At 44.7% G+C, this 24,731-nt stretch overlaps 2 protein-coding genes across 12 annotated transcripts in view; one reads left to right on the top strand and one right to left on the bottom strand.

The window, feature by feature from the left end:
- Nucleotides 1–6,105, top strand: part of crb2a (crumbs cell polarity complex component 2a) — a 146,411-nt gene extending 140,306 nt beyond the window's left edge. Inside the window, 1 exon segment of the mRNA XM_061697727.1 lies at nucleotides 4,663–6,105. Coding sequence (XP_061553711.1) covers nucleotides 4,663–4,884 — 222 coding nt within the window. The 3' untranslated portion in view covers nucleotides 4,885–6,105.
- Nucleotides 6,106–13,173: 7,068 nt separating this feature from the next.
- mapkap1 (MAPK associated protein 1) overlaps nucleotides 13,174–24,731 on the bottom strand; it is a 154,068-nt gene continuing 142,510 nt past the window's right edge. For all 11 annotated transcript variants that reach the window (XM_061697499.1, XM_061697500.1, XM_061697498.1 and 8 more), the window contains 3 exons: nucleotides 22,707–22,844; nucleotides 17,729–17,826; nucleotides 13,174–16,378 (listed from right to left, as the gene is read on the bottom strand). In XM_061697499.1, coding sequence (XP_061553483.1) covers nucleotides 16,256–16,378; nucleotides 17,729–17,826; nucleotides 22,707–22,844 — 359 coding nt within the window. In that variant the 3' untranslated portion in view covers nucleotides 13,174–16,255. The remainder of the gene's footprint in view (nucleotides 16,379–17,728; nucleotides 17,827–22,706; nucleotides 22,845–24,731) is intronic.

Genomic DNA, 24,731 nt, shown 5'->3' with positions numbered 1-24,731 from the left:
CCCAGGAACGTCAGTGTCGCGTCATCCAGCGGCTGTGCATTTATTGCGGTCAATCAGGTCATTTCATTGCCACATGTCCCCTGCAACTAAAAGAACAGGCTCACCACGATCTGAGAGCACCGTAGTGAGCCAAACCACCAGTTCCTCTAGCTCTTTCTTCCGTCTGACCGTTCCTGCTTGCGTCCTAGGTTCCGTTCATAACACACCCATAGTAGCCCTAATAGATTCCGATGCCGATGATAATTTTATTCACGAAGGTATAGCACATCAGCGCCAACTCCTTCTCCAACCACTTCCGTCTCCTAAAAATGTCACAGCCCTGGATGGCCGAGTCATATCACCTGTCACCCACCAAACAGTACCGTTCACCTTGCGTATTTCCAGAAATCACCGCGAAAACATTTCTCTTTTCGTTATCCCTTCCCCTGAGACCCCATTAGTCCTCGGAATTCCCTGGCTAAAATAACATAACCCCGCCATCACTGGATGGAGCCCTCACTGCCATTCACACTCCCTGCTCTGTGCTATACCGCCCTCTGGAAACCCACCACCATCCACACTCCCTGCTCTGTGCTATACCGCCCTCTGGAAACCCACCACCATCTGCCACACCAGTTGACCTCTCCCGAGTCACCGAAGAATATCATGATCTCTCTCCGATGTTCAGCAAAAACCTGGCCATTTCTTTGCCCCCTCCACCACCCTTACAACTGTGCAATCAATCTCCTGCCGGGGGCCCCTCTTCTCTCCAGCAGTCTCTTCAATCCCTCCCGCCCGGAGAAAAAGGCGATGGAGGATTACATCCATGATTCCCTGGCTTCTTGACTCATTTGCCCTTCCTCGTCTCTAGTAGGGGCCTCTTTTATTTCGTTGAAAAGAAAGACACCACTCTCCGCCCATGCATTGACTACCGTGGACTCAATGACATCACCGTAAAAAATAAATCACCACTACCCCTCATCGACCCGTCATTTGAACCCCTCTGATTCCCAGATATTCTCCAAATTGGACCTATGAAATGCCTACCACCTCATCCGTATCCGAGAGGGGGATGGATGAATGGAAGACCACTTTCAATACCCCACTCGGACACTCTGAATATTTGGTCATGCCTTCGGATTAAGCAACATCCCCGTAGTCTTCCAAGCATTCATCAACGACATCCTCGGTGATTTGTTAAACCGGTTCGTTTTTGTTTACCTGGACGACATTCTCATTTTCTCCCGCTCCCTGAAGAACACAGCACTCATGTACGCCAAGACCTCCAGCGCCTCCTCGAAAACCGTCTATACGTCAAACTGGAAAAATGCAAATTCCACCTCTCCTCCGTACATTTTCTAGGCTATATCATTGTCCCTCTCCAGCCCTGCAGAACCACAACCCGTTCTCCCTTGCTTGTGTTTTGTTGGCGCAGCCACCTGGAAGATCGAATAGGTGGTTAAGGAGGCTCAAAAGACTCACCCGGATCCCAAGACCGGGCCTCTGAACCGCCTGTTCATACCCAACTACGCACGCTCTGACATCCTTCAGTGGGCCCACAACTCCAAGCTCACCTGTCAGCTCGGCATCACCCACACCATTCAGTTCATCCAGCAGCACTTCTGGTGGCCCAGCATCGTTAAAGACACCCGGGAGTTTGTCCAAGCCTGCTCCGTCTGCGCCCAAGGGAGGTCTTCACACCTACCCAGAGCTGGTCTGCTGCGTCCTTTGCCTATCTGAAGCTGTCCTTGGTTCCACATCGTTTTGGACTTTGTTACTGGCCTACCCCCCCTGACGGTAACTCAATCATTCTCACTATTATCGATCGCTTTTCCAAATATGTCCATTGTGTACCCCTCCCCAAACTTCCATCTGCCTTTGAAACCGCTAACCTCCTTGTCCAACACGTCTTTAAACTCCACGGAATCCCCATCGACATCGTCTCTGACCGCGGACCCCAGTTCTCCTCCCTTGTCTGGAAGGAATTCTGTAGAGCGGTGGGCGCAGTAGCCAGCTTGTCTTTGGGTTATCATCCACAAACCAACAGCCAGACGGAGCAGGCTCATCAGTCCCTAGAATCGGCCCTCTGCTGTGTTGCCGCACACAAGCCCTCCTCCTGGAGCTCATTCCTGCCGTGGATTGAATATGCCCACAACTCCCTCACCAGTTCTGCTACCGATATGTCCCCATTCATGGCTTGCTATGGTTTCAACCTCCATTATTCAAGGACCTACAGCAGGAGCACACATCTTTAACTACACAGAATTTAGTTAAAAAGAGGAAAGTTGTGTTTTTACAGATATTTTAACTGTGGCTCTACTGAGTCCTCAAGTCTATTTCGGCCTCCATTATTCAAGGAATTCCCTGGCTCAAACAACATAACCCCGCCATAGACTGGATGCGCTTATCCATCACTGGAAGGAGCCCTCACTGCCATTCACACTACCTGCTCTCTAAACACTGGGAGCATTCATGCAAAGTTCTTAATATACACAAACTGAATTAAATTTGGTGAAGACTGTCACTAGTGATTTTGCAATTTGCAGTAACTTTCAACCACTAGTGGGTGTCGCTTGTGCTCCATCAATTGTGCCAGAGGGCTTGGGCTTGTTATTTATCCTTGCATGCAATTTTTTTTATATATCAAAAGAACATACTTTGTTGCTGTATTTGAGTCATGTGAAAAGAGCGGTGAATATCCATTCCATTGTTGTCAAACTGTCTAAAGCAGACACCCTTGAAAAGTCATGAAGTCATGAAGTCAGTGTCCAGAAAAAGTTCTTTGTTGGTGAGACCCTTCAGACTGGCTGGGGGCAGGGGGTGACTGTTAATTAATTTAGCGTCCGGGAGACAAACCAGGTTTCCTGTGTCTTTAGCTGATAAGTGGACCAGGCCTCCCTTAGATGTTGTGTGTGTGTACACAGACCGGTTCAGGAGACAGGTATGCAGAACAATCAGAGATTGGGGGTGGTTACACTGATTCTAATTCTGATCGTGAAGGAGTTTAAAGTCACGCCACTGCTCCTTCACATTGAGAGTAGCCAGATGAAGTGGTTCGGGTATCTGATTAGGATGTCCCCTGGACACCTCCCTGGTGAGGTGTTCCAGGCATTTCCCACCGGGAGGAGGCCCTGGAGACGACCCAGAACACACTGGAGCGACTACGTCTCACAGCTGGCCTAGGAATGCCTTGGGATCTCCCCGGAAGAGCTAGACAAAGTGGCCTTGGAAAGGAAAGTCTTGGCTTACCTGCGTAAGATGCTGTCGCCATGACCTGATCATAGATAAGTACAAGATGATGGAGGGATGGATAGTCAACTATAGAAAATGCATAAACTGACAGACAATGGATGGATGGATGGATGGATGAGTACAAGATGATGGATGGATGGACAGTCACCTATAGAAACTCCATAAACTGACAGACAAATTTAAATAAAAAAACGATTTATAACAGTAACATTCAATTGATACAACAATATGGCATCTCAGAAATGTAAACAATTGCAGCGTCTGCCTATGACACAGCCAGCAGGGGGTGACTTTGATGACGTGGCAGTATTCAAGTGTCGTCCCAGTTCCTCGGGCCATTTTCTAAACCCTTCATCTTGGCCCTCCAAACGAAGGGCTAAGAGGAAGAGGTAAGAGGAAGGGGAAGGGCCAAGGGGTAGAATTGGTATTGGCCCCAAGCAATAACTGTATGTCACAAAACAGACATGCTAAACTCTTTAGGTCAAGACTCAGCTGTCTACCTGCACCTCAAAGATAAACAGCACTGTTTTAATGATAAAAATTGACACATATTCTGGACAGCAAAGTCAGATGGTTTGAAAGAAGAGTGAGAGAGGCCATCTACGTTAAGGTCGAGAAACCATCTCACAACACAGGAGGTAGCATACAAAAACATACAATGCCTTCATCAATGGTTTCATCCCTTCCAAAGAAACTCAACATTTAAGCCTCTAAACAAATAACAAACAGCGCAACCATCTTTGGCTTTGTTTCAAGTGCCTACACGACCATTTTTACAACTTAGAGGAATATGACCAAGGGTGATTCCACCCCAAAATACTGTTATTGTCCGGCAAATGCCTCTCCTCAATGCATTTTAATGCCTGTTTTTTTTTTCATTCAAAAAGATTGAAGTTTGTGGTTGGGGCGTGTCTCTAACATAGAGGATAAATTGTTGGGTTTCCACACCAACTCAGGCAAGAGCTGTCCGATCTAGCCTAATGCATCAACTGATGAGGCCAGTTCGGATGACAGGCAAAACATCTTCCAAGACAACCAGAACAGTTGAGTTGCAATCGATACAATGTCCTGACAATGAAAAGATCTGGATGAATGGATGGCAATATTCACAGGCAAAGCAAAACATTTTGTGTGTGTTTTTAAGGGCAGGGCAACTTAAACTACCTCTCATCTCATCACATTGATTGGACTCTTGGTTGGCTGACTCCTGACTCCGATTAGTTCATGGAGTCATTAGTTTTGGGCTTCATGTTTTTTCCATCCTGTACTGTCAATGCTTACATGGTGTTTTTATCTGCATGTTTTGTAATTCATTAGTGTTTTGTTTTTTTGCTCAATTTTAGACCTACAAATGCAGTTGTAGCAATCATCATATAATCTTACTACAATTTCAACACTGAGGCACAATTTCTGTTCTGTTTGCCTTTGCAGAAACAACCCAATAAACAAGAAATCTCCTGGCTGGTAATGGCTGTCACCCTGTTGTCCCTCTGTATGCTAGTTCTGATATCTGGCTTGACCTTGATGATACTAAAAACAAGAAAGAAGCGCCAGTCCGAGGGAGATTACAGCCCCAGCTCTGAGGAGCTGGCTGGGGCTCAGTTGGAGATGGACAGAATGCTCAAAGTTCCACCAGAGGAAAGACTCATCTGACAGAGATTATGAAGATTGGAGTTTAGATTGATATTTTAGAGAGAGATAGAGATAAAGAGAGAGAGAAAGAGAGGTTGCATGTTGGTAATTGTAGAGTAAGTAATCATGGAAATGTGAAAGATTGTGATGGATAGAAGTTTGGACAGAAATCTCGTATTCCTCAGTGACACAAACATCTCCATCTTAAGTCGCATAATGACAAAATATATATATTTTCTTAAATCTGTGTGGCATCCCTGGCAATGTTGCTGTTCCACCAGCAGACTACAGCAAAGTAGATGGCACTTGCCACCACAGACTGGAAGATGTCCAACATATTGCGGCGCACTTGAAGGATCTAAGCTTCCTCTGAAAACAATGTCTGGTCATTCCACTCTTGTACAGAGCATCCGTGTTAGTATTGGAATTGCAGTCCAATGTTCAAGTGTACCGCCAAGTACTTGTTCTGCTGCACCATCTCAGTGTTCTTTTTTTTCCCTTAACAAAATTGATATATATTGATGATAATTAAAAAACTCATCATAATCAAGGGGTTCAATTCCCGGCCCCGCCTGTATGGAGTTTGCATGTTCTCCCCATCCCTGCGTGGGTTTTCTCCGGGAACTCCGGTTTCCTCCCACATCCCCAAAACATGCATGGAGGGTTAATTGTAAACTCTAAATTGCCCATAGGTGTGAATGTGAGTGAAAATGGTAGTTTGTTGATATGTGCCCTGTGATTGGCTGGCGACCAATTCAGGGTGTACCCCGCCTCTCACCTGAAGATAGCTGGGATAGGCTCCAGCACGCCTGTGACCCTAGTGAGGAGAAGCAGCTCAGAAAATGGATGGATGAATTAAATATGTGCTTGTTTTCATGTGCTTGACTGACTTAAAAATTTGCCGTTAGCTTGAAGCTGCTAGTGAAAGCTATCCCTGCGAAGACGTCCGGACTTACGATTAAAATCACTCAAGAGTACGTTCACTGCGTACTACGTAGTTCCTTGAACGAAAGATGAATGAAAGATGAATGTTTGCCAGTGACCCTCCCATGCTTGAATTGAGAGGTGAGGGAGTGCGCCACTGGGCACCGATGCAGAGACCGCCCCCGCCCCAATCACCGGCCCTCACCATTACGTCCCACGTCACACACCCCACCTGCCGACTCTACTGTATGTGCTATATGTATTAATGAATATGTAATGTTTAATGTTACTAGATGTGTACTGTAGATTTGAGCTGATGTGATGCATTAAAAACATTGTTATTTTGTTTATTTATTTTAGTTTCCCCCCCCCCCCCCCCCAAGCTGATGTGTACTGCATTAAAAAGAGCAGGGGATGTGACGGGGCCAGCCATGGTGAAGTATCGTGATGCAGAGAGTATATCCCAGCCAAAACCCGCCGAGTTGCTCTTCCTCCCTAGATATCTCACATCTATCACATAAACAAGGACCCAACACCGCAGTGTCCAAAATAAATACATTAATTCAGATAAGGAAGGACAAACAAACACAAATAAAATAACACAGTGAACACATACACATGTTAGTGGAACACACTGGAACAGGGGGCAGCTGAAGCGCCCAGGGAGCATTTCGGGGTATCAGTGTCTTGCTATAAGAGAGACTGGACAACGTGAGGGGCAGCTGTGGCGAAGGATGCCTCCTGAAGTCCACGATCATCTCTACAGTCTTGAGCGTATTCAGCTCCAGGTTGTGTCGGCCGCACCACAGCTCCAGCCGCTCCACTTCCTGTCGATATGCAGACTCGTCATCGTCCTTGATGAGGCTGGTGACAGTGGTGTCATCTGCAAACTTCAGGAGTTTGACAGTCGGGTGCGTTGAGGTGCAGTCGGTCGTGTAGAGAGAGAAGAGCAGCGGAGAGAGGACACAACCTTGGGGTGCCCCAGTGCTGATGCTGCGTGTGGATGAGGTGGCCTCCCCCAGCCTCACCTGCTGTGTCCTGCCCGTCAGGAAGCTGTAAATCCACTGGCAGATGGCAGGTGAGACACTGATCTGGAGAAGCTTGGATGAAAGGAGTTCAGGGATGATGGTGTTGAACGCTGAGCTGAAGTCCAAAAAAGGATTCTCGCGTAGGTCCCTGCACTGTCGAGGTGTTCTAGAATGAAGTGCAGTCCCATGTTGACTACATCATCCGCAGACCTGTTCGCTCGGTAGGCAAACTGCAGTGGGTCCAGCAGGGGACCTGTGACGCTCTTGAGGTGGTACAGCACGAGACATTCAAAGGACTTCATGACCACAGATGTCAAGGCGACAGACCTGTAGTCATTTAGACCCGCGATTGTAGGTTTCTTGGGGACTGGAATGATGGTGGAGCGTTTGAAACAGGATAGTACTTCGCACAGTTCCGGAGATCTATTGAATATCTGTGTGAAGACCGGAGCGAGTTGGTACGCGCAGACTTTGAGGCAGGATCGGGGACACACGGTCTGGGCAGGCCGCTTTGTTAATCTTTTGTTGTTTGAAGATGCGTGCCACATCCCGTTTGTGGATGGTTTACGCAGAAGTCAGAGGTGTGATAGTGGTCGGTGGTGTGGCTGGGTGGATGTGGGGTGTGAAAGTGTCCTTTTCAAATTTGCAGTAGAAGGTATTCAAGTTATTGGCTAGTGTGCTATTGTTCTCAGCTTGGGGGGATCGTCGCTTGTAATTTGTCAGTGATTGGAATGCATGCCAGACTGATTTAGAGTCATTTGCGCTAAACAGTTTTTCCAACTTTGCTGCATAATGTTATTTTTTGAAAAATGTTATTTTCCATGGTTGGACAGTCGATGTGCTGCGTGTATTTAGGGAGTTCGTGGTTGAGTTTAGCTTTGTTAAAGTCCCTGAGGATAATGAGGGGTGAGTCCGGATGTTTTTTTCCCAATTTCGTTGACTTGTTCGGTGAGCGTTAGCAGTGCGTCGTTCGTGTTAGCTTGAGGCGGGATGTACACGCCAGCCAGGATGAATGATGCGAACTCACGCGGCGAGTAGAATGGCTTACAGTTCAAAAACAGCGACTCCAAATGCGGGCTGCAGTGTGTGCTGAGCTCTGTGACGTCCGTACACCATTTTTCATTTATATAGAAGCATATGCATATAGAAGCATAGAAGCATGACGGCACCATCAGGTACAGCCTCACAAAGCCAGGTCTCCGTAAAGCACATGGCGGCGGAACGTCCGAAGTCTTCACTGGTCTTTATCAGAAGATGAAGCTCGTCCATTTTGTTGGGTAGGGAGCATACATTCGCGAGGTGGATCGACGGGAACGCCAAGCTGTATCCTCTCTTGCGGAGTTTCACCTGGATGCCGGCTCACTTCCCTCTGTGGCGCCGCCTCCGCCTCCATGCGCCGAAGACCCGCGGACGCCGCTCCGGTGAGTAACTCGGGGAAAAAACTGAGCTGATTTGCGAAAGTTGGTGAAAGAAAGTCCGGAGTAGCCTCCTTGATGGTTAGCAAGTCTCCCCTTGTGTAAGTGAGTTGTGTAATGTCTCCAAAGACGAACGAAAAACACAAAAACAAAAACAATACTAATAATGCATCTGGGCAAAGCAAATGTATTTATATAGCACATTTCATACACAAGGTAACTCAATGTGCTTTACACGATTAAAAGCATTTAAAAACAAAGAAAAACCAGCGTATAAACATTTAAAACAAAGAAAGAAAAAAATAAAAGTACAATTAAAATAACATACAGTGAAAGAAATATAATTTAAAAGTGGAAATGCTCTAAAAAGCATGAGAAAAAAGAATAATTTTTACAGAGAATTAAAAGCATTCAAACTTGGGGCTGATGTCACTTTGTTGGCAACTTATTCCATTTGTGTACAGCATAAAAGCTAAATGATGCTTCACCATGTTTGCTTTGGTGAACATTTTGGACAATTGTTTACCCAAAATGCATGATATCAGCAAAGTTTGACCTCTAGTAAGTAGTGGCTTTGCATTGCCACCTGCTACAGCAATCAGAATGAGAAAATGTGTTTTTATTGATTCTTAGTGAATATTTTTGATAATTATTGGTTTTTGGTGAATATATTTGACAATTGCACACAGTTTAACCAAAATGCAAGATATCAGCAAAATTTGACCTGTAGTAAGTATTCACTCCCAATTTCCCTTGCCAACTACTACAGCAATCAGAATGAGAAAAAAAGTGTTATTTATTTTTAGTGCTTTCACCAAAAGCCTTGGTCGTGTAACTTGTAGACGGCTGAGATGTGAACAAAAGGCTACTTTGCAGGAGCGTATATTTTTGTTTTCTCTAATCTGTATTAAATAAATACTGCATATGTGATACTAATCAGAATACTGTGCTTATGAGTGAAGGCCTTTGAAAGTCCATCAATAAGAAAGTAATAAGAAGCCCGGGGAGCATGAAATGTGATTGAACCCAAAGAAGTTCATTTGCCAAGACTAAATTTTAAACAGTCCTTCTATATGCTTGATCTATGAGTAAAGAGTACAAAATTGGGAGTATTTTATATTAATATATGATTTTAAACCTATTTTATGGGTCCTCTTCGACACACCTCCTGGGTATTTAAACCCTGACTCCTGCCGCCTCACTCTCTTTGGTGTCTTGCCCTCTGTCGTGTCTGGCTCTCTTGTTTTTCCTTGGCGTGGCTCGGCCTTGCCGCCGCCCCTCTCCCCTACCCTTCCTTTTGTTCGGATATGCGACTCGGTAACCGCGGGCCATTGGGATGGAGATCCCGCTCCCTCGACTCAGTGGATCGCCGGTCAGACTCTAGCATTTTAGCCCGGAGTTCGACTGACCCGTTTTGCGACTCTCGAAGGCCTTTTCAACAAGAATTTATGAAGGAAATCTTCCCATAGTTAAAAGCATGCAGCGCACAAAACACGGACATCCACATAAAATTTACAATGCCACAAATTTGCTCCAGTCTCACTAGAGGCTAATCTTAGTTTCCTCACGCTCACAAGTGCTCGGGACTCTGCATTGCCATGGTGCCGAAATGACACTCACATACAGAGAGGCTGCGGCTGCTTCTTGCTACCTCCAAGCTGGTTACTATGCTACCTAGATTTATTTCAAAATATCAAGAATTTTGTGTGTTTGGGTTGAATGAAACTTGATATTCGCCTCACACGGGGTACCAATATAGCATTTATGGATTTCGCCTGCGTTCACTTACGGGTTAGTCCGATTTACCTTTTACCGTTAAAATCTGACTATTTTATCTCGAAAAGGGGCACCACGTCTCTTTTTAGATATGTAAAACTTTAGGGAAAAAAGTGACGAAAAAGCCTCTATGTATCAGAATTTGAAGGTTGCTACAGGAATTAAATAAGAATTCTAGAACCCAGAGGTGTCTTGTTGTATCCAAACACACAAACGATACAGGTGGTAGATTTTATATAAAATGTAATGAACTCTAACAGAAATCTAACTACAGGGAAACATCCATCCATCCATCCATCCCTTTTGTACCGCTTATCCGGGTCAGGTCGTGGGGGCAGTGGCTTTAGCAGGGACGCCCAAGACTTCCCTCTCCCCAGCCACTTTATCCAGCTCTTCCGGGGGGATCCCGAGGCGTTCCCAGGCCAGCCGAAGGACGTAGTCTCTCGAGCGTGTCCTGGATCGTCCCCGGGGTCTCCTCCCAGTGGGACGTGGCCGGAACACCTCACCAGGGAGGCGTCCGGGAGGCATCCGAATCAGATGTCCCACCCACCTCATCTGGCTCCTCTCGATGTGGAGGAGCAGCGACTCTACTCTGAGATCCTCCCGGATGACCGAGCTTCTCACCCTCTCTCTAAGGGAGAGCCCGGACACCCTACGGAGGAAACTAATTTTGGCCGCTTGTATCCGGGATCTTGTTCTTTTGGTCATGACCCACAGCTCGTGACCATAGGTGAGGGTAGGAACGTAGATCGACCGGTAAATTGAGAGCTTCGCCTTTCAGCTTTGTTCCTTCTTTACCACAACGGACTGATACAAAGTCTGCATCACTGCAAAAGCTGCACCGATCCGCCTTTCGATTCTGCTGACTCTCATCCCAGCCGCTTCACACTCGGCTGTCAATATAACAGTTCAAAAGGACATTTGTCCTTTGAAATGCAACTCGTTAAGACATCACTGCAGACGCTGCACCGATCCGCATGTCGATCTCCCGTTCCATTCTTCCCTCACTCGTGAACAAGACCCCAAGATACTTGAACTACTCCACTTGGGGCAGGATCTCATCCCCGACCTGGAGAGGGCATGCCACCCTTTTCCGACTGAGGACCATGGTCTCAGATTTGGAGGTGCTGATTCTCATCCCAGCTGCTTCACACTCGGCTCCGAACTGCTCCAGTGAGAGTTGGAGGTCATGGCTTGATGAAGCCAACAGAACCACATCATCTGCAAAACGCAGAGATGCAATACTGAGGCCACCAAACCGGACCCCCTCTATGCCTCAGTTGCGCCTAGAAATTCTGTCCATAAAAGTTATGAACAGAATCGGTGACAAAGGGCAGCCTTGGCGGTGTCCAACCCTCAACGGGAACAAGTCCGACTTACTACCGGATATGCGGACTAAGCTCTGACTCCGGTCGTACAGGGACCGAACAGCCCGTATCAGGGGGTTCGGTACCCCATACTCCCGAAGCACCCTCCACAGACCTCCCCGAAGGACACGGTTGAACACCTTCTCCAAGTCCAGAAAACACATGTAGACTGGTTGGGCGAACTCCCATGCACCCTCGAGGACCTTGCCGAGGGTGTAGAGCTGGTCCACTGGTCCACGGCCAGGACGAAAACCACACTGCTCCTCCTGAATCTGATATTCGACTTCCCGACTGACCCTCCTCTCCACCACCCCTGAATAGACCTTACCAGGGAGGCTGAGGAGTGTGATCCCCCTGTAGTTGGAACACACCCTCCGGTCCCCCTTCTTATAAAGGGGGACCACCACCCCAGTCTGCCAATCCAGAGGCACTGTCCCGGGTGTCCACACCATGTTGCAGAGGCGTGTCAACCAGGACAGCCCCACAACATCCAGAGCCTTTAGGAACTCCGGGCGAATCTCATCCACCCCCGGGGCCCTGCCACCGAGGAGCTTTTTAACTACCTCGGTGACCTCAAACCCAGAGATAGGAGAGCCCGACTCAGTGAACCCACACTCTGCTTCCTCAGGGGAAGGCATGTCGGTGAAATTGAGGAGGTCTTCGAAGTATTCTCCCCACCGACTCACAACGTCCTGAGTCGAGGTCAGCAGCGCCCCATCCCCACTATACACAGTGTTGGTGGTGCACTGCTTTCCTCTCCTGAGACGGCGGATGGTGGACCAGAATTTCCTCAAAACCGTCCGGAAGTCTTTCTCCATGGCATCACCGAACTCCTCCCATACCCGAGTTTTTGCTTCAGCGACCACCAGAGCTGCATTCCGGTTGGCCAGCCGGTACCCGTCAGCTGCCTCAGGAGTCCCACGGGCCAAAAAGGCCCGATAGGACTCCTTCAGCTTGATGGCATCCCTCACCGTTGGTGTCCACCAAGGGGTCCACCAAGCCACAGCTCCGGTCGGCCGCTTCAGCAATGGAGGTGCGGAACATGGTCCACTCGGCCTCAATGTCTCCTACCTCCCTTGAGACGTGGATGAAGTTCTGCCGGAGGTGGGAGTTGAAACTCCTTCTGACAGGGGATTCTGCCAGACGTTCCCAGCAGACCCTCACAATACGTTTGGGCCTGCCACGCCGGACCGGCATCTTCCCCCACCATCGGAGCCAACTCATCACCAGGTGGTGATCAGCTGACAGCTCCGCCCCTCTCTTCACCCCAAGTGTCCAAGACATGCGGCCGCAAGTCCGAAGACACGACCACAAAGTCAATCATCGACTGGGTGTCCTAGGGTGTCCTGGTGCCAAGTGCACATGTGGACACCCTTATGCTTGAACATGGCTCGGGTTCCGATCGGGGGGGCCGTTCCTCCCAATCACGCCCTTCCAGGTCTCACTATCATTGCCCACGTGAGCATTGAAGTCCCCCAGCAGAACGATAGAGTCCCCAGGGAAACAATGCACAGAAAAGGAAAACAAGGTACATGTAAGCATTCGTAAAGCAGGTCGAACTTGTGATGTTGGTGTGCAGTGAGGATGTGCGGTGCGCAATGCCGGTTGCCGTTAATTTAAACCCAAATATGCACCAATCTTTACTTTAGTAGACTGCACGTTGGACTTGCATTGCGGGGAACAGAATTTAGGCAGGCTGGTCGAGCTTCCGGATGCTGGGCGGGTCCGGTCAAGAGCAGGTGGTTTTGACTGAAAAAGGAGGAAAAAAAAAAAATCAAAAAGCTTCAAGTGCAGAGTGGTCGAAGCCCGGAAGTGTCCTGGTCCTCGGGGGGCGCTTGGAGCGGACGTGCGCCGCCCATTTCCTTCCCAATGGAGCTTCGTCAGTGAGCAGCCCCACGCACCCACACGGTTAGCTCAGGGCGCTGGTAGGGTGCCCTGCGGCAGGCAAAGGTCAGGTGCGTCCGTGATACTTCCAGGCTGGGCCAGGTTCTTCTGGAAGGTTGAACGAACGAGCGAGAGCGAGTGCGCAAGGACAAAGAAGCTTCGGCCTTTTATGCACAAGAGCGAGAGAGGGAGGGAGTAAGCACTTTGAAACTGTCTCAAGTAGAGATTAAGTACACGAAACGACCCTTTTTTCATTTTAGTTCTGGCATATCAAATAATGTTTTTCAACACAACGTTATTTCATAATTTGGCTTAAAACATAATTGTACAGTTTTCATGAACAGACTCATCGCCAAACCTGCAGAATCAACATTAATGACACATAAATCAAATCGTACATTCAGGGTACTCATGTGCGCCTGACACATTCAAACAAATGTGGTATTTCCTTAATTTCATTGTTCATTCTCGACACATGAAATAGGGTCACAAGGAGCCCATCTTGCCCTGTTTCTGGTCACCACTGGGGGGGGGGGTGACCGACCGTGTTCTGTCAATAACACCGGATGTCTGGACACAGTCAATCTTCTGAGAGAGCATTTTGACTGCAGATCGAAAGCGGAATTGTTCTGTGGTGCACAGATGTCACTCCTTCTTCTTGTTTAAATTATCCTGGTGAGCAAAGACAAAAATCCTGCCGGCCTGTGGGCCCCATCCAAGGAATGGGTTTCGAGAAGCAGGCCTATCTTTTGTCGTCTTCGTATTGAGAGTCGATATCCGTTACAATGTTATGAATCAGAAAAAGTGGTGCAGGTGATGGCGGATGCCGGGTCTGGTGAGGGTTGTCAACGAGAGAGGCTTCCATTTTTAATTGTTCAGTTGAAGGAAGTTATCAGTCATCCACAGCTTTATGTCCTCCAGGCAGGAGGTTGGTGAGGATATGGAATAGGATATGGTCTGGTTTGTTTTAATATCAGCGTACCAGTGGAATGAGATTCCATGCCATGCTGTTGACGTGACCACAGGGAAACAGGTAATGGTGAAGGGGGTTTGGCCAAGGACGGAACCCACAGGACTTTGTTCTGTCAGTGAAATATGATGTAAACCAGGCTAGGGAAGAGTCAGAAAGTGGAGTGATGGTGGAGGAATAAATATAGCACAGCAAAGAGGCATTTGTAGTTGTTAAAATTAATAAAATATGCATTGGAAGCGACAGAAAATATAGGAGCCATATGCCGATCACGTCACAATTCAACCACGCGAGCGACGATGTGCGTGTGAATTGATCAATATACGGAGTGATTGAAAAGTAAATCCCTATTGTAATATACTTATAATTTATTCATATGTTTTTCATTTTTCTAAAATGTTTTTGTGTATGTTCCATGATTAAAGGAGCAAGTCTATTCTACCAAACCAACGACTTTGGAAGAACTAAAAGGGCCAATACGAGAAGTTATGTCTTCCATCACACAAGAGTGGGAATGTGAACAGTCTGATCTCATTTCTTGCTGGTTGAGTGACATCGTACTGCATGCTGCAGAGGGCAGGAGAGGGAGAGAGAGAGCGAGAGAGAGAGAGAGAGAGAGAGAGAGAGAGAGAGACAGAGAGAGAGAGAGAGAGAGAGAGAGAGAGAGAGAGAGAGAGAGAGAGAGAGAGAGAGAGACACACACACATTGCATACATATACTGTACAAGCACTTGAACGGAATGAAGGTAAAAGTGGTGAGAAGTGTCCTTTTCACGGTTGTTTCGGCAACTCATTAGCAACTTCTTGATTTGATTTATTTTTGTCAAAGTTATAGTTTTTATAAATGACTGTAGTTCCAATACATTGTGCATATTAGTCAAATACGTGAAATTTTTTCGAAAGCTGATCCTACAGTATATGTGCGTACGCATGGTCTTAGGAGGTTCTAAATTTGTTCGCAGGGTACCAATAAAAACAAGTATGAACATATTGATGAATCGCAGATTTGTGCGTCAAACGTGCATACGCACGATTTAGCACAAATCTGTGTGTACACACGGTTCGTGAATGAGGCCCAGTGAGTTTTTCTGGTTAAATAAAGGTTGAATAAATAAACAAATTGAGTTGCACATATTACATGTCAAATTATTGGTGGAAACCTTTTGAAATTATTTATCTTTTTTTGTTTAATGTCACAAAGACTTGACATTTGAACATGGGGGTTGTAGATTCTTTATATCCACTGTATGTTGATATTGGTAACCTATTTGAAGCTGGATCAGTCTAGTGGACCCGTGAATGAGCAAAACCCCATATGTACACTGTATCTAAATTTAATTGTATTTATTTTTTTGCAAAATTTTTATACTCACAATCCTTCGAGGGGAAAAGAAAATCTGCCGTATATTTTTGTCTGTGTGTTACAGACCTAACAGAACCAGATCACACACATGTCAGCATGCAAACAGAGATTTGAGGCCTCATTATGAGATTTGAGTAACATGGCCCTCCTGCTCCAAAGCCCAAGTCCTTACAGATGAACTAGTGACACCTCATACAACCCGCCTCAAGGCCGCCCTTTACAACCAATTTAGACTTTTTGTGTATATTGCTATTTGTCTGGCTTGTGGTTTCTCTGTTCGACTCAATCCATCCATTTTCTATTAATGGTTCGGAATCAATCGGGCTGGAGCTTATCGCAGCTAAGGACAACCTGGATATCCAAGCTGTCAAACTTGCATTCACTTTTGAAATAGTCCAAGAGGTGAACATATCTCAGGTTTTTGGACTGAGAGAAGAAGTCAGATTGCCTGGAGAAAACCTATGCAAGCAGAGGGTGGACATGCAAATTATTCACAGACAGAACTCAGTCCCCTGATTTCTACCCCCCCGATATACGTTTGTGGTTCTTGGTCAGTTATTCTGTGAAATTCTGTTGAAGTCTCTATGAGGTTTGGAAGGCTTCTTGGTGTGTCCGTCCGTACATTTGCAGACAAAACGATAGCTGCATAGAGTTAGTTATTTCCTCTACTGGCCAGTCTTCTTGTCCTTCTGGAAACTGAAACTTGTCCGACGGCTGAGTTTTCTCTGCTTTTGGGCAAAATAATCAGCCCGTGTGGTGCTGGCCCGTGACTCAAGGATGTAGTTCACCTGTGGATATAGAGTATTTCATGAAAGTCACTCCACATAAATTCAAAACGCCCCAATTCTAATTGTACCAATTAGGATGCGTGTTCTCTCTCTCTCTCTCTCTCTCTCTCTCTCTCACACACACACACACACACACACACACACACACACACACACACACACACACACACACACACACACTTTACCATAATATGTTTCGAAAGCCTTTCTGCCGCCGTAATGCACAACTGTAACTACAAGGGCCAGGGCAATCCACTTCTTTCTTGAAAGTCCGTCAAGTCGTTTGTGGTTCAATAAAATAATACAATACTGTATATGAAGCGCTATAAAATGTTTCCCAATAAAAACACCAGGGAGGGCATTTTTTTCATTGGAGTGACATGGTATGTGTGCAACATCATAATTTTCTAGCTTCAAGTTACTCAAAGCATGTTTATATTGTCAACTCTCTAACCTATTGATGACACAGCATGAAGAGTAAAGGCCTCTTTATACTCCCGGGGTCGACAATGCCCGCATTGCATCACGTGACGGACGAATTGGCCCGCACGGCCCCTCTGCAAAGCTTGCCGCGCGCACGGCAAAAATTGTTGCTGCGCAGAGAACGCCACGGAGATCATCTCTCGTGATTGGTCCGTTTTAGTCTGCTGTGATGATGTAATCAGCGTTCCTCCCAGTCCCACATAGCACCTACGCCGCCGCCTTCTCGCTCGATTTTGCAGCATAATTAAATGTATCATCTGGTCATCTAGGTCCATTTGTTCTAGCAGACTCTGTTCCACGGTCGTCAATATTTGACTTTAGCAGAGGAAACTCCACCCTGTGGCGTCCTAGCCAATACCAGCCGTAGCAACACCCCCGACTTGGAGGAGAACTGCAGCACACTTTCAAAACAGCGCGCGTGGGTTGTGCTCGAGTATAAAGGAAAACTGCGTGCGGGATAGCCCCAGTGATGTCAGAGCGGTCGTCGTCCGCACGAGTATAAAGAAGCCTTAACAGCATGCTTTTGACAAGTCTGCGGCCAACCCTAATTTTGTATTGAAATCTCACCAATGTCCTCTCCATGAAGGGGATAACAATAAATCGCAGTGGGTTTAATCTGTCAACAAACTCAAGCTTCAGCACTAGGTCAAAGTACTACATTCCAGGGAGGTTTGTTATTTATGCAAATTATTGACTAAATGGCTTGCTCTCTTTGACAATGCAATATTAATGGATCAACATTTCTTTCTTTTTTTAAACGTGAGGTTTCTGCTCCACACAAGAGATATGTTTGTATCTTTACCTTGTAACTGTATGTTCATACTTCTGTACTAAAGCCAAACAATTTCCTTGGCGGTTAAAACTCACCTTAAGAACTATTTCACTGACTGTAGTAGAATCTGACTCAAAGTAGAGAGGCTTGTAGTCATGGTTGCTCAGATAAGTGATCTTGAATATGGCATGGTCTGTAAGACAGGACAGATCAGTTGGTTAAAAAAACAACAACACATGATCTGTGATCTGCTTTACGCTGATAAAAAATCACAACACAACAATCCCAAACAAGCCACACATTCGGTTTGTGTGATTGTAAATGGGCCATTGAGAAGGAGTTGAACCTGTGCTGTATGTTGAATACCTTCTCAGTGGAATGATGGAGTCCAAATTGTTTAGAAATGGCACGACAACATTCCCAAATTAATGGCCAGCAACAATTGCTTATCAAAAGTTATTGCTGACTAAAATGTCAACCTTCAGAAGTGATCACACTTGGTGATAAGTGAGCTAATCAATTTGATTATTGCTTCAGGAGATTGTTTGGTTGGTTTCTTGTTAAAATACAATTACTGTGTAACATTATGCTTCAGTGTCCTTCTATCAATACATCCGGCAGAATTAAATATAATTTCTAAAGGATTATGCAACACTGCTACATTCACCAAGGGCAACATTACTTGGGTCTTGTCTTTGCATTTGTGTTATTAGATGTAGAGCAGATTTTGATATTATTGAGCACGTCATGACAGAGACTGAGCTCAATCAGATTACAAATCTAGGTCAATGGTGAAAATTAATTTTAAAATAAATAAATAAATCATCCATTTATTTTCTAAACCCCTTATCATCACTAGGTCATGGGTGAGCTAGAGTTTATCCCAGCTGAATTTGGCCAAAAGACGGGGTACACCCTGGATGACCACCCAAACACAGGATACATGAAGACAACCACACCTAAAGACAATTTAGAGTCTTCAATACACCAAAGAAGCATGTTTTTGCAGTGGTGTACAGTAAAGGCCTTGTAAGCCTTCTCTGCTGGCCTAAACATTATTAGTGCTGACATTTACATTTACAATTTAATACATTATTAATTATTATTATTAATAATTATTATTATATGTATAATAGAATATGCCGGCAAGGTGGACGAATGGTTAGCACATCTGCCTCACAGTTCTGGGGAAAGAAGTTCAAATCCCTGCTCCGCCTGGGTGGAGTTTGCATCTTCTCCCCGTGCCTGGGTGGGTTTTCTCCGGGCACTCCGGTTTCCTCCCACATCCCAAAAACATTCGTGGTAGGTTGATTGAAGACTCTAAATTGGCCGTAGGTGTGAATGTGAGCGCGAATGGTTGTTTGCTTCTATGTGCCCTGTGATTGGCAGGCGACCTGTTCAGGGTGTACCCCACCTCCCGCCGAAGATAGCTGGGATATGCTCCAGCAGCCCGCGACCCTAGTGAGGATAAGCAGGAAAGAAAATGGATGGAGGGATAATAGAATACAATATATAATATTATATATGAGCGGCACGGTGGGCGACTGGTTAGAGCGTCAGCCTCACAGTTCTGAGGAACGGGGTTCAATCCCCGGCCCCGCCTGTGTGGAGTTTGCATTTTCTCCCCGTGCCTGCGTGGGTTTTCTCCGGGCACTCCGGTTTCCTAATTGGAGACTCTAAATTGCCCGTAGGTGTGACTGAGTGCGAATGGTTGTTTGTTTGCATGTGCCCTGCGATTGGCTGGCAACCAGTTCGGGGTGTGCCACGCCTCCTGCCCGATGATAGCTGGGATAGGCTCCAGCACGCCCGCGACCCTAGTGAGGAGAAGCGGTTCATAAAATGGATGGATGGATATTATATATGATCATTTATATTAACTTATTTCCAACAGATATATGTCTTCATTTCATAGTGTGTCGTCACTGTCCAGCTTCCAGTTGTTGTAGATTTTTTTTGTCCAATCAGATTTCAGTTTCTCTTTTTTGCCATGTCAATGTAATCTGCCCTGGGCCTTCAGAATCCCCATTGCTTTCTTACAACAAACAGGCACTATGAACAGTGGCTGTCTTTCTTAACCATTCAGATGTCATATTCACTATCACTCTCCACCTTCGCTGAACCTTCTCTCTCTCAAAGGTCTCTCTCGCTGCACACTGCCTTTTCCCATTCTCTGATTGGTTGAATTTCCCGTCCGAGCATTGTCCTGCAGCTAACTCAATGGGATTCATTGGGGTACACACAGATACCGAGATGGTCGAATATCAGAAATGATTAAAAATTCATGTTCAAACTGGACATTATGAGGACAGGGGGGCTGGCTTGTTTGGACCAGGAAAAGGGTGTATTCGCTTCACTTCTAGAGCAGCAACTTGCTAGTTGTGACTGCTAGTTTCAGGCTAGCTCTGACAACCCAACACAACTCAGAGGAGCAAAGGATTATGGAGTTTGTCGATAAATAATACACTGTACACATCTTTGGAGAGTAAGATGTATATTATTTTAAGTTTCTATGCTTTTGTCAGGCAGCACAGTGTGGACGACTTGTTAGCAGATCTGCCTCACAGTTCTGAGGACCCGGGATCAAATCCAGCCTGGCCTGTGTGGAGTTTGCATGTTCTCTGCGTGCCTGCATGGGTTTTCTCCGGGTTCTCCGGGTACTCCGTTTTCCTCCCACATCGTAAAAACATGGATGGTAAGTTAAATGAAGACTCTAAATTGCCCGTAGGTGTTTACGTGAATGGTTGTTTGTTTATATGTGCCCTGCGATTGGCTGGCGACCAGTTCAGGGTGTACCCCGCCTCTCGCCCAGAGATAACTGGAATAGGCTCCAGCACACCCGCGACCCTAGTGAGGAGAAGCGGTACGTAAAATGAATGAATGAATGCTTTTGTCATATCAGAAGTTAGAACTGATATATTGTAGTGGAGAGGTTTGTAATGTTTTGGGAGGGGATGCTGGAAGATAAAGTTTTAATGATGTATTTTGCTTTAGTAATAATGATATACATCAGGGATCACCAACCTAAGTGAAACTGAGAGCTACTTCTTGGGTACTGTGATTAATGTGAAGGACTACGAGTTGAATAAACACTTCTGAAATAACAAAAATGTTCAAATTACCTTTAATAATATTATTATACAACCCCAATTCCAATGAAGTTGAGATGTTGTGATAAACATGAATAAAAATAGAATACAATGATTTGCAAATTATGTTCAACCTATATTTAATTGAATACACTACAAAGACAAGATATTTAATGTTCAAACTGATAAACTTTATTGTTTTTAGCAAATAATCATTAACTTAGAATTTTATGGCTGCAACATGTTGGGACAGGAAACAAAAAAGACTGAGAAAGTTGAGGAATGCTCATCAAACACCTGTTTGGAACATTCCACAGATGAACAGGCTAATTGGGAGCAGGTGGGTGCCATGATTGGGTATAAAAGGAGCTTCCCTAAATTGCTCAGTCATTCATAAGCAAAAGATGGGGCGAGGTTCACCTCTTTGTGAACAAGTGCGTGAGAAAAGAGTAAAACAGTTTAAGGACAATGTTCCTCAACGTATAATTGCAAGGAATTTAGGGATTTCATCGTCTATGGTCCATAATATCACCAAAGGGTTCAGAGATTCTGGAGAAATGACTGCATGTAAGCGAAAGGCCGAAAACCAACATTGAATGCCATTGACCTTCGATCCCTCAGCACTGCATCAAAAACCGACATCAACGAGTAAAGGATGTCACCAGATGGGCTCAGGAACACTTCAGAAAAACAATGTCAGTAAATACAGTTTGGCGCTACATCCGTAAGTGCAACTTGAAACTCTACTATGCAAAGCAAAACCATTTATCAACAACACCCAGAAACGCCGCCGGCTTCTCTGGGCCCAAGCTCATCTAAGATGGACTGAAGCAAAGTGGAAAAGTGTTCTGTGGTCTGATGAGTCCACATTTCAAACTGTTTTTAGAAATTGTGGACGTCGTGTCCTCCGGCAAAAGAGGAAAAGAACCATCCGGACTGTTATGGACGCAAAGTTCAAAAGTCAGCATCTGTGATGGTAAGGGTAACTTACACATCTGTGAAGGGACCATTAATGCTGAAAGGTACATACAGGTTTTGGAGAAACATATGTTGCCATCCAAGCAACGTCTTTTTCATAGACGCCCCTACTTATTTCAGCAAGACAATGCCAAACCAAATTCTGCACGTTACAACAGCGTGGCTTCGTAATAAAAGAGTGTAAGTACTAGACTGGCCTGCCTGCAGGCCAGACCTGTTTCCCATTGAAAATGTGTGGCGCATTACGAAGCGTAAAATACGACAACGAGACCCCGGACTGTTGAAAAGCTGAAGCTCTTCATCAAGCAAAATGCAAAATCTTCTTGGACCCTCCACATCCTGGTGACCACATCTTCCAGCTCCTTCCCTCAGGTAGGCGCTATCGACCATTGCAAACTAAAACAAACAGAGATTCCAACAGCTTATTTTCTCTTGCCATTAAATTGCTAGAGGACTCTGGCATAATTTGCACAACTGTAATTGTATCAGCGTTACCACATTACCAGTAACCTTTTATTGCCAAGTGACTCTCCATTGTGTACAATGCACTGCATGCAACTGTGTTTTTTAATGTAGAAAGAAGTCGGAGTAACTGGCGAAAACTATTCACAAACAGGCATTGGTTTATTTTGATGGCCCGAAATAAATATTTTTAAAAACAAACGGTCAGAATACCTCAAAGCTATTGATGTTGAGGGACTGTCTTGGTTGACACGTCTCTTCAACATTTCGTGGAGGTCAGGGACAGTAGTGGTGATGAGAGAGCTGAGCCAAAAGGCAAAGCTCTCAATTTGCCAGTCGAGCTGCTTTTATAGCCTGAACAGTTAAGGCACAATTGTTCATGAGCTGGGAGCATCTGAAAAGAGCTTCCTATCCAGGGCTCACTTTTAGAACTAGAGTGAGTAGGTCTGTCATTCATATTTTTCAACTTACAAAGACATTAGTGTGGTTGGTTTATAAAAATCCTGTATATATTGCAGATTGAGCTACTACTATTTATTTCACTTACTAGGGCTTCTTTCTTCGACAAGGTCACAGGCACATAGATGATCCGAATCGATAGAAATGGGTTTCTGCCGAATCCAGAACTTAGTGCTTGCCTTCTGATTGGTGACAGGGTCAATCTCTACCTTTTCTCCTGAAATTCCTGAAAAGAAAGAGAACAGTTGTCATTTCTAAATCAGGTCCTACAAGATATTCCGAGGTACAGTATAACTTGAAGGAGCTGGTCAGTTGGGGTTCCAAAAGACAACTGATACAGTATGGAAGACGTTAAACCGAGGCTAATCATAGGGATAAAACAGTATGAACATTTTTAGCACAAATACAGAATCACTGAAATATTTTATTTTGGGGGGAAAAAACACGACCTGATGTACTTTTTTGCAAATGAGAAATAGTAAACAAGTTAAAAACTAAACAAAAACATTTGTGCATGCAATACCCCACAAAACTCGAAATTATGAACGAGTGATGGACCGAAATTTTGGCAGCCAAAATGTTTCCGCCAAAAACGGCCCAAAAGTACATTTTCTTTTGTCGTCGAAGAAAATAGGCCGAAAGTAGTAGGGCTTTGCTGACTATCCAGTTGGATTGACTGGGAGATCACTATATTACCTACAACTTACAGTCAACAGTTTGATAATGACATATCACCATAAATCAACTATAAATCTGACAGTTAAAAAAGGCACACATTCAACGAACTAGTGGTAACATAAACAGACATTAACAACAAACATGAACGTCTTTATTACTGCAGTAATTCAAATTTACATGACACAATGAACTGTGGGAAATGCGTGGTCATAGTCATGCTAGTGGCTACTAGCACAAACTGGACCGTCCCCAAACTCGCTGCTTTCCGCTGTTCGGGTAAGACCCTAGCTAGCTGACACTAATATAATATTTATAATACCAAATGTTCTTTATGGCGGCACGGTGAACAACTGGTTAGCACATCTGCCTCACAGTTCTGAGGAGCGAGCTTCAAATCCCGGCCCCTCCTGTGTGGAGTTTGCTTGTTCTCGCCGTGCGCGTGGGTTTTCTCCGGGTACTCCGGTTTCCTCGGACATCCCAAAAACATGCGTGGTAGGTTGATGACCCTAAATTGCCCAAAGGTGTGAATGCGAATGGTTGTTTGTTTGTGTGTATGTGTATATATATATACACACACACATGTATATGTATATATATATATATATACACATGTATATATATATATATATATATATATATATATATATATATATATATATGTGTATATGTGTGTGTATATATATATATATATATATATATATATACACACACATATATATATATATATATATACATATATATTTATATAAAAAACAAAGAACTCTCATCTTTCACCAGGAAAAAAGTTTGATTCTACCTTTTTACGTTCTTTAGTAATCAGCAGTAGAACATACTGAAGGTTGATTTCACAAAATACAGCCGTTTCTCCAAAAAGTGGAGAAAACGAGCGTTTTGTGAAGAGAAACGTCAAGCAGAACAGTTACTTTAACCCAAATACTTTTTGTTTTAGTAACACCTCGAACATTTAAATAAGTGGCTGCCTTCTATAAAAAAAATTAAAAAAAACATTTATGAACAGTCTTTGATATCAAAATATGTATTTGTATGTACTGTAATTTCTCCTGTATAATGCATTCACCCCCCAATTTTTTTTTTTTGTCAAAAGTCAATAGTGCACATTATTATGTGTTTTTGTGTTTCATGTTTTCTTGAAAGAATTGTACATATCTTACACATTCTGCCTGGGTAACCAAACATATGAGCACAACTGTGGGTTTTCTCATATACTATATAAAAGTCAGACTATGAATTTAAAAAAAAAGAGCAAGTAAATAAAAAGAAAGTATCGTGTTCAAATACTTCAGAATAATGTGCTTCAGAATAATTCTTTCAAAAAACTAACAAAATACTGATAATACTTCATGTTTTGATCATATAGGTAGAAGCAAAATCATGCATTGCAAAAATGCATTACACATAGGTAGAAGGGTTTTTC

The sequence above is a fragment of the Phycodurus eques genome, chromosome 15 (assembly GCF_024500275.1).
Source record: "Phycodurus eques isolate BA_2022a chromosome 15, UOR_Pequ_1.1, whole genome shotgun sequence".
Lineage (NCBI taxonomy): Eukaryota > Metazoa > Chordata > Actinopteri > Syngnathiformes > Syngnathidae > Phycodurus > Phycodurus eques.
This window is presented reverse-complemented; position numbering and strand designations above follow the sequence as displayed.